This window comes from Triticum urartu, chromosome 4A, assembly GCF_056163025.1.
Source record: "Triticum urartu cultivar PI428250 chromosome 4A, HENAU_Tu73, whole genome shotgun sequence".
Classification (NCBI taxonomy): Eukaryota; Viridiplantae; Streptophyta; class Magnoliopsida; order Poales; family Poaceae; genus Triticum; species Triticum urartu.
Genome location: NC_141876.1, coordinates 186,671,769 through 186,688,597, shown reverse-complemented (window position 1 = coordinate 186,688,597; position 16,829 = coordinate 186,671,769). Strand labels below are relative to the sequence as shown.

General features: G+C 45.3%; 1 protein-coding gene across 7 annotated transcripts in view; it reads right to left on the bottom strand.

Moving 5' to 3' along the window:
- Positions 1-14,494: 14,494 nt before the first annotated feature.
- Positions 14,495-16,829, bottom strand: part of LOC125532201 (putative 14-3-3-like protein GF14-H) — a 40,676-nt gene continuing 38,341 nt past the window's right edge. For 5 of the 7 annotated variants that reach the window (XM_087518114.1, XM_087518111.1, XM_087518113.1 and 2 more), the window contains 3 exons: positions 16,550-16,584; positions 14,909-14,977; positions 14,495-14,841 (listed from right to left, as the gene is read on the bottom strand). In XM_087518114.1, coding sequence (XP_087374240.1) covers positions 14,969-14,977; positions 16,550-16,584 — 44 coding nt within the window. In that variant the 3' untranslated portion in view covers positions 14,495-14,841; positions 14,909-14,968. The remainder of the gene's footprint in view (positions 14,842-14,908; positions 14,978-16,549; positions 16,585-16,829) is intronic. The other 2 variants (XM_087518112.1, XM_087518116.1) reach the window with 1 other exon arrangement.

Below are 16,829 nucleotides of genomic sequence, written 5' to 3'. Positions count from 1 at the left end.
GCGGGGTGGCACGCGGCGACGACGCGGGGTGGCGCGCGGCGACAGCGTCGGTGCGGCACCGGGCGGTGACGGCGCGACGACGGTGTCGAGGCAGGGGCGGCGCGCGGCGACAACGGGGTAGAGGGGCAGCTGGGCGGCGTTCGTAGGGATCAAAGAACTGAAACGAAAATTTCACAAGTGTTGATATAGACAGAGCATTGGTACTAAAGGGGGCATTGGTCCCGGTTGGTGCCACGAACCGGGACCAAAGGGTGGCATTGGTCCCGGTTCGTGCCACCAACCGGAACCAATGGCCTTGCACAGCGGCGTAGTGGTGGGAGTTTAGTCCCACCTCGCTAGTTGAGAGCGCCCCGCACCTGTTTATAAGCTCCACTGCCTCTTCCCACTCGAACTCCTCTAAACTGTAGGCCTATGGGCCTAATCCGACACTGCTATGCATGTGGGCATGTTGGGCCTTCTGTGGGCCTGAATCCTGGCCCAACTAGCTGGGTTTCTAGTCATATTCAGGCCGTGGTGGCCCAGTAGGTGGCATTTTTTTAATTTTTTTTCCTTTTTTCTTTTCTTTTTTGCTTTATCTTTTTATTTTGTTTCTACTTACAACAAAATACTTACTATTGCTATTTTTATTTATTTTATTAAAGTTTATTTATTTTATTTTATTAAAGTTTATTTTATTTTGTTTCTACTTATTTATTTTATAAAAGTTTATTTTATTTTATTTTGTTTCTACTTATTTATTTTATTAAACTTTATTTTATTTTATTTTGTTTTGTTTCTACTTATTTATTAAAGTTTATTTTGTTTCTACTTATTTATTTTATTTTATTTTTGCTTTTTTTATTTATTTTATGAAAATTCTTTTTGCTTTTAATGTTTTGAACAGAAAATGCTTTCACCCACATAGCATGTGCTAAAAAGTTGAGAGGGTTACGGCAAAAACTAGATGCACTTCGTGTACAAAACGGACAATCTCTTTCGAAGTATAAGGGTTTCGGACGAAAACTCATCTGTTACAAAGGGATTTCATTTATTTTGAACGTATTTCAACTCCAGACTTTTTGTGTGTTCAAAATGCACCATTTAAAGCCACATCATCAATTTTCAACCCTTTCTGACTTCATTTGTTATTTTTCATGCATTTACTGATTTTTTTTAGCTATATGACCCTAAAATTGAAAAGCTTTTAAAATGAACTCTGAAAAGGTTGAAAGTTGGCATGGCACCATCATTTCACCCACATAGTATGTGCTAAAAAGTTGAGAGGGTTATGGCAAAAACTGGATGCACTTCGTGTACAAAATGGACAATCTCTTTCGAAGTATCGGGGTTTCGGACGAAAACTCGTCTGTTACAAAGGGATTTCATTTTTTTGAACTTATTTGAACTCTAGACTTTTTGTGTGTTCAAAATGCACCATTCAAAGCCACATCATCAATTTTGAACCCTTTTTGACTTCATTTGTTATTTTTCATGCATTTATTGATTGTTTTGAGCTATATGACCCTGAAATTGAGAAGCATTTCAAATGAACTCTGAAAAGGTTGAAAGTTGGCATGGCATCATCATTTCACCCACATAGCATGTGCTAAAAAGTTGAGAGGCTTACGGCAAAAACTGGATGCACTTCGTGTACAAAACGGACAATCTGTTTCGAGGTATCAAGGTTTCATACGGAAACTCGTCTGTTACAACAGGCATTTCATTTCTTCACATGTAACTGCAGTGATATTCTAGATCAAAGGTATCATCATAATAGTTGTGGAGAGAAAGTCTTCACTTTTTCTTCGCTTGTGTCCTTTACTTATTGCGTCGTAACCATGGATAATCTTCATCGTTTATCAGGGTGCTTGGGTCAGCCTTGACTTTGAAGGGAGGAATTTCATGAAACTTTTCATAATATTAGGACATGTCTATCTTGCCCTCCACTCCCACGAAGTCTCTTTTTTCTGAAAGAACTATGTGGCGCTTTGGCTCATCGTATGATGTGTTCGCTTCCTTATCTTTTCTTTTTCTCGGTTTGGTAGACATGTCCTTCACATAGAAAACCTGCGCCACATCATTGGTTAGGACTAACAGTTCGTCTGTGTACCCAAGATTGTTCAGATCCATTGTTGTCATTCCATATTGTGGGTCAACTTGTACCCCGCCTGCTGACAGATTGACCCATTTGCACTTAAACAAAGGGACCTTAAAATCATGTCCGTAGTCAAGTTCCCATATGTCCACTTTCTGAGGAGACAACCTCAAGTTCATAGTATCAACTCTATTGAAAAAATCCCATCAATCATATTTGGAGGTTTTGAATTTCCTCTTCCTACTGTCAAGAAGAAATATGATATTCTTATTATTAGGGATGTGCATATCCCCGTTGAGGTAACATAGTGTTATTTGAAATTTCTCCGGTTCCATGTTATTCGGAATGAGTTCGTTAACAAGACTTGATCAACCTTGTTAGTGGATTCCTTTTGATGATCATGAGATGGATGAAACTAGAAGGCACAACCTTCTGTACCCTCTTTTTACTTTCTGTTATTTATATTAAATAAAATAAAAATAGTATTTTCTGTTTGTTATCTGATTATCCGTGCAATATAAAAATACCCCGAAAATATATGTTCTTCAAATGACCTGAAATTTAAATATGATTTTTTCTGAAATACTTGAGAATATTCTTTGGCTCCCCTTGTGTCGAATCAATAAATTTGGGTTGAATACTCTACCCTCGAAAATTGTTGCGATCCCCTATACTTGTGGGTTATCAAAGGGTTCGTGGCTCTGACCATCGCTCTGGCCTTAGATCCGGAGCAAACCATCAGGTCCGAAGATGGGAGTGTGGAGCCCACCGGACACTCCGTTGCAAACCGCATTATCGAGGCTCCGGAGGCGACCGTGACCATGACGAACTTGAAATCAGTCCAGGTTCCCCCTATCATTGAAAGGCCGAACTTGCCCCCAGACTTCAAATCCGAACTCTCGAAGTACGCACCAAGTAGGCAGGACCAGGAGGCTTTCACCCCGGCCAGCCCCGCGGACTCTCTCTTCCACGTCCAAACCTCACTCTTAAACGAGGCCCTGGACTTAATGCGATCCCTCGCTATCACCGAGGAATCACTTTCGAACTACGCCCAGCCCGGACTAGGGGCTGAGAGCGGGGAATTTTACGTCAGACCCACTACCCACTTCATAGCCACTGTCGAAGACTTAATCGACATGCTGGATTACGCCTCCGAATACATCGACGACATGGGCGACGATGCTGGAGACGAATAAGGCCAAGACCCGCCAATTATCGGGCGACGGACGGTACAGGCCTCGTTCCCATCCCCGATAAAGCTAATGGACACCTATGTAGCGCATTTAATGCACTTTGTCCCATAATGCCGTGCGATAAGCTCGCACACTGTAGGCCTTTCCTCCTCCTGTGTGCCACTGTGGCAACCCCTTTTTCCTATAAAAGGAGGCCCGAGGCGACAGGGAGAGGGATTCGGCTTTTTGGAATGGCACAGTCACCGTAGCTAGTTCAAAAAGCTCAAGAACACCCAATACATCCACCAAAGCAGGACTAGGGTTTTACGCATCCTCGCGGCCCGAACCTGGGTAAATGATCTGTGTGCTAGCTCCTAAACCTGCTCTTCTCACGACCCCGCGCCCGTCGACCGTAGAAGGGATCCCAGTGATCCCATAGGTGTCGTTCCCACCGACAGGCAGAGATGTAGTTCCTCTCTCATAATAATTGCAAGTAGGAGCAGCAAGCACATGCATATTGTATCTATCAAAATCATCATGTGTAGTAGTAAAACGCAACCCATCAATATAATCTTTAATAAGGGCAAACTTGTCCGATATAGTGTAGTCGGGAGAATTCAAAAAGATAATAGGACTATTATGCGTGGGCGCAATAGCAACAATTTCATGTTTAACATAAGGAACTATAGCAAGTTCATCTCCATAAGCATAATTCATATTGGCATCTTGGCCACAAGCATAGCAAGCATCATCAAAAAAGGATATTTCAAAAGAATCAGCGAGATCATAACAATCATCATAGCATTCGCCCTTTGGTAAGCACGAAGGGAAATTGAACAATGCATGAGTTGAAGAGTTACTCTCATTAGAAGGTGGGCACGGGTAGCTAATCCGCTCTTCGTCCTTTTGTTCTTCGCTCTCTGCATCATCTTTTTTCATCCAATGAGCCCAAAGTTTCATCAATTCCTTCTTCCATAGACTCCTGCAAAATATTAATCTCCTTTTGGACAGCGGAGGAGTTCTCGATATATGGTTTAACATAGGCATTAGAAGCATAATTATCATAACAATATTTAAGTATGGCAAAATTTTCAGATTTGTAAAGAGTAGCATCATACTTTCCAATCAAAGAAGCAATTTCATAAACACCCTTAAAAGCAACAAATTCTTCAATTTGTTGAACATCATAGTAATTATAAACACCTTTAGCATATGAAGATACAATTCCATTATCATTAAACTCACACTGGTACAGAAGGTGTTTCTTAGGGTCTTCAGAACAACAAGTAAAATCATATATTTCACATAAATTCCAAGCATAGCATTGCAAACGATGAATTTGATCCAATAAAAGTTTCCCTTTTTCAGATATGTGGTGTCGCACATAACAAGCATGCTCATCTAAAGATTTGCCCTCAACTAAGCTAGTTGGGGTTTCAGCACGAGCACATAGGGATCAAAGATGATCCAAATAAAAAGCTTCAGGAGTATGATAGATTTTGAGTGGTTCTTCAACCATTGGTGTAGTAGGTACAACTAATTTTTTTCGTATTTTGCGTTTCCTACCCATAACTAAAGATAGAAAACAAGAGCACAGAATAAAAACTACTTAGTGATAAAGCAAACAAGCACACACGAGAATATTCACCCCATGCTATTGCTCCCCGGCAACGGCGCCAGAAAAAGGTCTTGATAACCCACAAGTATAGGGGATCAATTGTAGCCTCTTTCGATAAGTAAGAGTGTCGAACCCAACGAGGAGCTAAAGGTGGAACAAATATTCCCTCAAGTTCTATCGACCACCGATACAACTCTACGCACGCTTAACATTCGCTTTACCTAGAACAAGTATGAAACTAGAAGTACTTTGTAGATGTTTTTGGATAGGTTTGCAAGATAATAAAGAGCGCGTAAATAAAAAGTAGGGGATGTTTAGATAAAGACACGACTAAGTTAGTTTTAGTAAAGAGCTTGTTGTCACACAAGAAAGTTATTTGTCCCTAGACAATCGATAACTAGACGGTAATCACTATTGCAATTTTATTTGAGGGAGAGGCATAAACTAACATACTTTCTCTTCTTGGATCATATGCACTTATGATTGGAACTCTAGCAAGCATCCGCAACTACTAAAGATCATTAAGGTAAAATCCAACCATAGCATTATAAGGCATCAAGTCCTCTTTATTCCCATACGCAAGCAACCTACTTACTCGGGTCTGTGTTTCTATCACTCACGCCACCCACCATAAGAAAATCATGAACATATTGCAAACCCTATAGCAGGGATCCCTCACGCTTGCGCGACACGGAGAGTACCATAGGACAACACCAATAATAAAACATGCAACTCAAACCAATCACGATCGACAATTAACCCATAGGACAAAACGGATCTAGTCAAACATCATAGGATAGCCATACATCATTGGGAAATAATATATAGCGTTGAGCACCATGTTTAAGTAGAGATTACAGCGGGTAAAAGAAGGGTTACACCGCTGCATGGAAGGGAGGAAGAGTTGGTGATGATGGGGTGAAGTTGTTGGCGTAGATTGTGGTGATGATGATGGCCCCGGTGGCGTTCCGGCGCCACCGGAAGAGAGGGGGAGAGAGCCCCCCTTCTTATTCTTCTTCCTTGACCTTCTCCCTAGATGGGAGAAGGGTTTCCCCTTTGGTACATGGCCTCCATGGCATGGGAGGGGCGAGAGCCCCTCCAAGATTGGATATGTCTCTCTGTCTCTCTGTTTCTACGTTCCCTGATTCTGCCCTTTCACCATTTCTTAAATTCCCGAAGATCCGTAACTCCAATTGGGCTGAATTTCGAACACGATCTCTATCCGGATATTAGCTTTCTTGCGGCGAAAGAAGGGCACCAACCGCCTTACGGGTGGCCACGAGGGCCCAGGGCGCGCTTGACCCCCTGGGGTGCGCCCCCTGCCTCATGGCCCCCTCGGGCATCGTCTCGCGTTGATTCTTCTTCCCAAAAATCACATATATTTCCAAAAAAAATCTCCGTCAGTTTTTATCCCGTTTGGACTCCGTTTGATAAGGATTTTCTGCGAAACAAAAAAATGCAACAAACAGGAACTGGCACTGGGCACTGGATCAATATGTTAGTCCCAAAAATAGTATAAAAAGTTGCCAAAAGTATATGAAAGTTGTATAATATTGGCATGGAACAATCAAAAATTATAGATACGGCGGAGACATATCAGCTGGTTGTTTAGCTTCGGACTTGTCCCGTCAGCCGTCACTTCTTTTAATAATGCACTAAAAGGTTTGGGTATTGGTTCTGAGTTGGCCTTTGGCCTTTACGCACTAACCACCACACGAGAATAGTTATGGGCCTCGGCGTCGCAGTATCATCCGAAGATTTGTCAGACGTCCAGTTCAGCATTGCGGCACGGCTGGGCCGGCACCATCCATGTAGAGGTGGAGCCTGGACCTGCCCTGCTCGCAACGACCCGGAGTGCAACGGGCGATGGGCCCAGACCCCGGAGTGCTTAGGATGTAGACCGGCGGGGACCTCTCTGCTAAGTCTAGGTAGGGCTACGACGTGTTGATCTTCCGAGGTTGGGCCTGACCCAGGAAAGTGTGTCCGGCCAAAGTAATCAAGCATGTTGGAAAATGTGGTGCACCACTGCAGGAAAGATTATCTATTAATAGCCATACCCACGGTAATGGACGTTCAGACTTATATCCTGATCTATTACAACTAGAAATGGATACTTGAGATATGTGGCTCCGGGATTGCTTTCTCGCGGGGAGTCGAGGAAGGATCTCTGGGCATTAATTCTACGACATGCTTGTTAATTATAAAATGATATTCTTTACTCTTCTACTTGATGCAAGATGCTTGGAGCTTCTTGAAGATGCTAGTCTTCGATAGGCTACGTCTCCCCCCTATTCTGGCATTCTGCAGTTCAGTCCACCGACACAACCCTTTCATTTGATACCAATCCATACTTAGTTTAGATCTGATGCTTGCGAGTACTTTGGATGAGTAGTCACAGTTGCTTTGCTCCCCCTCCCCCCCCCCTCTTTATTCTTTCTAGTTATTGCAACCAGATGGTGGATGAGGGAGTCCTAGTCTAAGGGGTCCTCGGGCGTCCGGCCTGTTATCCATGGGCCGGACTGATGGGCTGTGAAGACATGAAGGCCGAAGACTGTACCCGTGTCCGGATTGGACTCTTCTTGGTGTGGAAGGCAAGCTTGGCGACTGAAGATGAAGATCCGTTCTTATGTAACTGACTCTATGTAAACCCTAGATCCCCCCGGTGTCTATATAAACCGGAGGTGTTAGTCCAAGGATATACTCATTACCATAGTCATACAGGCTAGGCTTCTAGGATTTAGCAATTACGATCTCGTGGTAGATCAACTCTTGTAACACTCATATTCATCAAGATCAATCAAGCAGGACGTAGGTTATTACATCCATAGAGAGGGCCCGAACCTGGGTAAACATCATGTCCCCCATCTCCTGTTACCATCGATCCTAGACGCACAGTTCGGGACCCCCTACCCGAGATCCGCCGATTTTGACACCGACATTGGTGCTTTCATTGAGAGTTCCACTGTGCCGTCAACGAAAGGTTCAATGGCCCCTTCAATCGTCTATAGTGACGCTGTCCAAGGAGAAACCTTCCTCCCCGGACAGATTTTCATGTTCAGCGGCTTCGTACCGCGGGCCAACTTGCTTGGCCATCTGGAGTAGATCGATAGCTACGCCCCTGGCCACCAGGTCAGATTCGGAAGCTTGAACTACGTCGCGGATATCCGTGAAGACTTGATCTTCAATAGATTTGAGACTGCAGCGATGGCTCCCCCTCGCCCCGATGAACATGACTTAAATCTATCATCGGATCACATCCAGGAGATGGTCCTTGTTGCTGCAACGGCCTTAGAACCGGAGCAAATCGTGCCATCCGGGGCCACCGAGTCCGCGGCATTGGAGCCGCACACTGACCTGGCACCCCGCAATATTTGTGGAAATGGAACTCCGGACTCGTCTCCGGCTATAAGTCCCGGACTGGGTACGCCTGCGGACACCGAGCTGGATTGGTTATCGATTTTCGAATTTAGCACCGCAGACATCTTCCAGCACTCACCTTTGGGTGATGTGCTAAACTCTTTAAAGAACTTGTCCTTGGAGAAGGACCCATAGCCAAACTATGTTCGGTTCGAGCCAGAGGCTGATGATGGGAAATTTCGCTTCCCACCCGCTACCCACTTCATAGCCACTGTCGATGACTTAACCGACGTGCTTGATTACGGCTCCGAAGACATCGACGGTATGGACGACGATGCCGACCAGGAGCAAGGCCAAGACCCGCCATTTACTAGACGTTGGACGGCCACCTCTTTCGTACAATGTGTACATGGTCGACACACCTAAAAAAGCTAGTGACGATAACAAAGGAGATCCAGTTGCGAATAAACCTTCTGAGACACAGTCCAAGCGCCGGCTCCCTAAACGCCGCTCTAAGCCTCGTCGCTCAAAAGATGACGACACTGGCACCGGAGAAAATAGTACTCCGGGCGATGCTGAAAACAATGAAGATCCTGTCGGGGCTGCGTCCGAACAGGAGGAACAAGACAACGGGCAAGATAACCCTGATAAACAGGCCATGCCCAATGATCCAGATGATGATAGTTATCGTCCAGTCTCCGAGGATGATGAGAGTCTCGACAATAAGGACTTCATCGTGCCTGAGGCACCCCTCAAGCAGGAGTGTTTCAAGCGCCGGCTAATAGCCACTGCAAGAAGCCTGAAGAAGAAGCAGTAGCTCCAAGCAGTCGAAGAATACGGCCTCGAGCACCCAGAATACGGCCTGCTCATTGACAGGTGGACTGATATCCTGGCAGCCGAAGAATACGGCCTCGAGCGCCCAGACAAGAGTTACCCGAAGCGCAGACTGCTACCTCAGTTCGATGAGGAAGCACCAGATCCCATACCTCCCTCACGCAATGCGGACCGACCACCACGTGGTCGGGGTAGTGCGGTGGACCGACCACCTCGCGGTCGGGATAAAACGGCAACTCAGGCTGAACAACAGCCCACACCACCGCCTCGCAAAAACAGGGAGAGAACATCTCGGGACCATACATACGACTTTCGGCAGGATCTGGACAGTAGAGTAGGACACACCAGATCAATCTACGGATCGTGAGGACGCTTCCCGACTCGGGATGACGGCTACCTATTCGGACGTGACAAACCTAGTCACACCCGGGCCGATAACCGCAGACGGACTTCATCGGAGGTGCGCCTTGACGCGGCCCGATATAGAGGCGCCGCACACCCTCTCTGCTTCACAGATGAGGTGCTGGATCACGAATTTCCCGAGGGGTTCAAGCCCGTCAATATTGAATCATACGACGGAACAACCGATCCCGCAGTATGGATTGAGGACCTTATTCTCCACATCCACATAGCCCGTGGAGACGACCTCCACGCCATCAAATACCTCCCACTAAAACTCAAAGGGCCAGCTTGACACTGGCTAAATAGCCTGCCCGAGAATTCCATCGGTAGCTGGGAGGACTTGGAAGAGGCCTTCCTTGACAACTTCCAAGGTACATATGTCCGGCCACCCGATGCCGATGACTTAAGCCACATAGTTCAACAACCTGGAGAATCAGCCAGAAAATTCTGGACTAGGTTCCTAACCAAAAAGAACCAGATTGTTGACTGTTCGGACGCCAAAGCCCTAGCGGCCTTTAAACACAGCATCCGTGACGAATGGCTAGCACGCCACCATGGCCAAGAAATGCCGAAGTCCATGGCAGCCCTTACGGCACTCATGACCCGCTTTTGCACGGGTGAGGACAGCTAGCTGGCTCGTAGTAAAAACACAGCCAGCAAGACAGGCCCCTCCGAGGCCAAGAACAGCTCCGGCAAGCTCCGACGCAACAGACACAAACGCCGAAGCAATGGCGACAACACCGATGACACCACCGTTAATGCCGGATTCAGTGGCTCCAAGTCCAGCCAACGAAAGAAGCCCTATAAAAGGAACAGTGAGAGACCATCCAGCCTGGATCGCATACTCGATCATCCGTGCCAGATACATGGTACCCCAGATAAACAAGCCAATCACACCAACAGAGACTGTTGGGTTTTCAAACAGGCTGGCAAGTTAAATGCCGAAAACAAAGAAAAGGGATCACAAAGTAAGGACGAGGACGAAGAGCCCCAGCAGCCGAACACTGGGGGGCAGAAGAAATTTTCCCCTCAAGTCAAAACGGTGAACATGATATACGCTACACACATCCCCAAAAGGGAGCGCAAGCGGGCACTTAGGGACGTCTATGCGGTAGAGCCAGTTGCCCCAAAATTCAATTTGTGGTCGTCATTCCCGATCACCTTCGATCGTCGAGATCACCCAACTAGTATCCGCCATGGCAGTTCAGCCACACTAGTCCTCGACCCAATTATTGACGGGTTTCACCTAACACGTGTCCTGATGGGCGGTGGTAGCAGCCTCAACATGCTTTATCAGGACATAATGCGGAAGATGGACATTAACCCCTCACAAATCAAACCAACAAAGACTACCTTTAAAGGAGTCATACCAGGCGTAGCGGCCCGCTGTACGGGCTCAATCACGCTGGAGGTGGTCTTCGGTTCTTCGGACAACTTCCGAAGCGAAGAGTTAATCTTTGATATCGTCCCCTTCCGTAGCGGCTACCACGCACTGCTCGGATGAACCGCGTTTGCTAGATTCAACGCAGTACCACACTATGCTTATCTCAAGCTCAAGATGTCCGATCCACGCGGCGCCATAACAGTCAATGGCAATACTGAACGCTCCCTCCGAACAGAGGAGCACACCGCCGCCCTAGCAATAGAGGTACAGAGCGGCCTTCTCAAGCAGCACCATAGTACGACTGGCGAGCCCCTGGACATCATTAAGAGGTTTCCGGACTACACTGCAACAGGACAGCGCGGCTCGTCAAGAGCTCGATTAGCAATTCGACCTCCGTCCCAGTCCAGATGAAGTAGTGGCATTCGTACCACGCATACATAATTACGCACTCAAAATTTCATGGACATCGACGGAGGCACAAGCCAGCCCAGGATCTCCAGTTCGGTTAGACCGATCCCAGACACACATATAACTTTACTATATCCTTTTCCCTTTTTTCAGGTTTCTCTTATGCGGGCCTCCTTCGACGGCCTGATTAATGATACTGTCAAAGGATAAACACACCAAATTGACACGGAGCATAGGCGTACATGGGAAGCCCTAGAGGCTAACTAAACGATTACTCTATCCGTTTTCAGGACCCACACGCAACTCGCCTTTGGTCGCGGCATGTCAAATAGCCGGTTGCTTATTGCATTATTTTGTACCAATGTGCTTGGACGAATTACCCCAACTATAATGGAAACAGTTCATGATCCAAGTTTAAGGGCCCAAGATCCTATCTCTGTTCTCCCTCTGTTTTCCTTTAAATTACTTATTTCCTAGCAACCGTACACTCTGGAACGTTTCATATTTGCCAGGGGCTCCCCATCACCCCACGATACGGCAACAAAGTCCGAACAATCCTTAAAGATAGGTTCGGCACCCCGAACTTAGCATTATATACGTTGGCTCTGAATCATGTTTTTGGTCAATAGTTGGGTTGCCCGGCTCCTATGCTTGCTACCCTACGTTCCGCTAAATCGGCTAGGGTAGTAAAGGGAGAACTACTACGATTGTGCCCTGGCCTTGACCAGATGAGCGCCTAAGTAAAGAAAGCCGAAAACTGATTGTCATGATACGGCAAGAACCGGTCAGCTGTTCGATGGTTACAAATCGTTGGAGATTTTTTCCGCATTATGCGAAAGATCGGCACTTCCCGATCAAATGCTGACAGCACTCTGGTTCGAACCAGGGGCTGCGCCCACGCTTTATTATAAAACTCATATAGCTAAGTGAGGGTGTTTAAGCCGTACAGTCTGATTGCCTTGTTCGCTGCACTAAACAACTCCTTCAAGGACCATATAATTGGATCAAGATTGTTTAGATTCCATCCCGAACACCTCCGTACTACCTACGTGAGGGCAGAAGCCGACGACTGGTCAACCCTCAGATTACATACAACACGACCGCACAGGAGGGCAGAAGTCTCCTTTGGTGGTGATGAGGTAGTAGCGATCTTATCTTTCGGTTTCCATGACAAGGGCTGACCATCATAAGAGGTGGAGTGAGTCTCGCGAGTCCTAGAATTGGCAGCCAAACTCATACCTTTAAACCTTGCCTCGTATTCAAAGACTTGGTTTTGGAGATCGTAGATTTTGCTTTCCAGAAAGATGATTTGCTCGTTGAAGGTGAAGATGATGCCCTTCATGGATTTGTCATCCACCTTAAGATCACGGGTATAGTCCTGGATCATGAGGTGATTGGTACCGAGTCCACGTTCCACGATCTCCTTGCACTTGAAGACTTCTTGCTCCATAGCTTCGAGTCTGGCATCCACGGTCCCCGTCCCCTTGGGACCCTAGACGTCGCGGATGTGGAGCACCCCCTCACGCATCTCGATGGCTTGAGGGTGCTGCATCATCTCTCGCAAATACGGGTTGATGACGTTCTCAAAGAACCTGTCCTTAGAGGAGCTCGAAGCGGCCATGGCGATCTAGATCCCTCGGAAAATAGCAAGAAAGAGGAACATAAGATTTCTCCGACATACTATGATCAATATGTTCAAGGGTATGTAAAGATTTTTTATTTTTGGAAACAAGAAAACAGGAGAAAAATAGAGTCCGAAAGGTACCCGAGGTGGGCACAACCCACCTAGGCACGGCTGGCAAGCTAGGCGCGTCCTAATGTCTTGTGCCCATCAGGGTTGCCTTCCTGGTTGTTTCTTATTTTACTAATTTTTATAATATTCCAAAACTAACAAAAAATATTTTTACAGATTTTTCGGAGTCTGTTTACTTACCGTATCACGTACCTCCTCTTTTTCACGATTCTGGAGTGTTCTGGAAGGTTTTTTCATGTGTTCTTCCGGTGTCAAAGTTTAGATAATATTACTTTCAACATTAATGGGCGTACCTGAGATATAATGTTTTATTCTTTGCCCATTGACAACCTTCGGGTTAGTCCCCACGGCATTATTTATTTTGATAGCTCCAAAACGATAAACTTCTTCGATAGCATAACTTCCTTCCCATTTGGAGAAAAGTTTTCCTCCAAAGAGTCTGAAATGAGATTTAAACAAAAGAATATATTCTCCAACTTGAATTCACCCTTTTGGATTCTTTTGTCATGCCACCTTTTAACTTTTTTTTTAAATAATTTGGCATTTTCATAAGTTTGGGTTCTCCATTCATCTAATGAGCTAATATCAAATAACCTCTTTTCATCGGCAAGTTTGAGATCATAGTTGAGTTCTTTAATTGCCTAATATGCTTTATATTCTAACTCAAGAGGTAAATGCAAGCTTTTTCGTAAACAATTTTATCGGATTGAATACTTTTATGGATTTGAGAGCACTTGATGTATGTCTTGGCACTCAACCCGTGGATTTCTAAAGTGACGTTGGGGTAATCTATGCATAAGGGTTGATGCATGTTTTCATCTTTGTTTCTCCGGTAGAAATCTTGAGCATTCTTTGTGTTGGATTGAGTATTATGAATCTGAAGTTGTTTGATGCATATCGTATAATCAACTCACAGATACTCGTGGTGACATTAAAGTATCTAGGTGACATTAGAGTTGGTTGATGTGTATCATATGATGTTATTTTAGTACAAACTCTTAGGCTGTTTGTGACACTTATAAGGAGCTGATAGCTCGATAGATCGATCGAAAAAAAATAACTTTGATGTGGTTTCGTACCCTACAAACAATTTCGTCTTATATTCTTCACTAGATAAGAATTTGGGAGTGATTCTTTCTCGCACATTGAGGGATTGCCATATAATCTAACTATCACTAGCGAAAGTATGAACCCTAGGTTGGGGACAATTTGGGATGCGTCTAGCCTCTCGGATCCAACGTGGTGGACTCGTCCATGCATCTCCATATCTACCCCACATATGAACTAGGTTTGAGAGGTCCGTAACAGCCCGGACATTTAGATTGGCTTTGGAGGGTCCTATTGGGTGGCATTTTCCAGTCCAGGCGATGACCAAGTTGTCCGCCTGGACGTGTAGGAGGGTTTGAGAGTTCGGTTGTAGATGCGCTAACCAAACATACACTTTCCACAAGATTTCAAACTCATCTAAAAGTTGGCTGAAACATTTCAAGTAAAAAAAAGGCAGTTTTTCGTCATTGATAGCAGAGATACTACTAGTTACATATAGCTCCCAGTATACAGCAACGCTTAATACGCATGGAGGAAAACTAGAAACAAAAGCATCAAAGGTGGATGGTCACTGCTCCAAGCTCTCAAAACATGAGCAAAGCTGGGCACATGGTTACCAATCCATACTGTGGAAAGCCTAGGAAAACACCAAGCGAGGACCCCAGAACTACTAACAAGTTGCACAGTAGGCAAGGCACTTTGGGGCGATTTCAATGGTAGCATTATGTTCTGGTCATTTCGCACACATACGTGCTAGGGAGGGAGCCTTGAAGCACATTCCAGTTATCCCTGCTAAAATGTCAGAAAATTGTATCAGCGCATTGTCACAAAAACCAACAGTGTCTAGCAGGTTTGGTACCATTATGTTCTGGTTATTTTGCACACATCCATGCAGGGGGGCGCCTTGAGCACATTCCAGTTATCCCTCCTAAAATGTCAGAAAATTGTATCAGCGCATTGTCACAAAACCAACAGGATCTAGCAACATGTCAGCATCAGCATAGTGATCAGACATAGTGTGATCAGACGAATTTGCAGGTATCGTACTTCTGCTTGCTCGTAGACATATTGCAGTTTTGAGATAAACAAGGACTTGCAGATAACTTGCCACAACAGATTTACACAAGAGCTAAAGTGCACATTATCTACTCCCTCCATTCCATAATGTAATGCATATAGAATTTTTGAAAAGTCAAACTTCACAAACAGAAGTAGGAGAAAAACATTTACACCTAGAATGCCAACCATATATCTTTAGATTCATCATAAGATGTAGTTTCATACTTTATATATTTGATATTGTAGATATAAATAGTTTTCTCTATAAACTTGGTCAAAGTTTAACTTTTCAGAAAATCTATACGCGCTACGTCACGGAAGGGGGGAAGAATATTGCAAAGAGTTCATTAATTACATCAACAGAACGGAGGCAGAATACTTCCTTGATGATTCACCACGACTATACTAACATTAACTGTACCTCTATTTCCATAATTCTAGTTTCAATAGCTGGCCTCTGTTTTCGAGTCGCTCGACTAGTCGTCGACTAGTCTATGAGTCGCACTGGCAGGGTCGACTCAGCCTGGCGACTCGACTCACGGGATGAGTCGAGCTACTCGAGCAACTAGTCTCGACTAGTCACGACTAACGTTTCAAAAAAACTAGTCATGACTAGTCGTGTTCTCTGGGTCGAACGACTCGACTTTTTTGGGTCCCACCTGTCATGTTTTTTACTGCATCGAACCATCCCCCTGGAAACCTAGATCGAACCTGTTCCCCTCCCCCCGGCCCAACCCTCTTCTTGGCGGCGGCCGCCGTGGTTGCTGGCTTGCTGCTCCTCCCCTGGTTGCTGCTGCTGGTCTGCTCCTCCCCTCCTCCCCTGGTTGCTGCTGCTGGTCTGCTCCTCCCCTCATCCCCTGGTTTCTGCTGCTGGTGGTCTGCTCCTCCTCTCCTCCCCTGGTTGTTGTTGCTGCTGCTGGTGGTGGTCTGCTCCTCCCCTGGTTGTGCATGAACAAGGGTGGTTGTGCATGATGAAGAGTTGAGGGCTGAATTGGAACCACTCAAGAACAAGGTTGGCTTTATTGTACCTACTTTCTACTGCTTAACTCACGTCGACTCGTCGCATGTCGAATCATCGACCATGAGTCTAGACTAGTCACGACTAGTCTAGAGTCGCTCCCCCCGAGCGACTCGTCTACTCATCGACTCAAAAACCTTGTAGCTGGCCGATGAGTTTCATGTTCAAAACAAGCTGTAAGTGGATACTTTTCAGATGTGCATCGGTTCATGACTTCGCTGCAGATAAGTATCGGACCATGAAAGTTTTACTGTTGTATAAGATCCAAATTTTTTTAAATGGAAATATCACTATATGTGAGGTTCTAGATATTATTATTTCCTGCAATGGATTATTTATATTCCCCACCGTACTTACAAACCTTTCAAATGCATATAATTTTTCTAAGGGTCCAAATGGATGTCACAGGAATGAGCATGTTACCTCCAAATCGATGTCGCTATCCTTCGAGGTTTCACCTGGCAAAATAAAAGAGACCATGATTTTGATTGTCAAGCGTTAAATCAGAGACATGGCTCCAGAATTGTGGTCAACTCGTTACTGTCAAAAGACTAGACATTGACCATAGAAAGATTAATGTTGGTGGATATTTCTGACACCAGCAAAACGGAGGAATCAACATCAGCATCTCAAGTACAAGGTGGGGACTAACAGGCTGACGCAGATTGCACACAATGTGGTGCAACCATCTCAAACTGCTTTC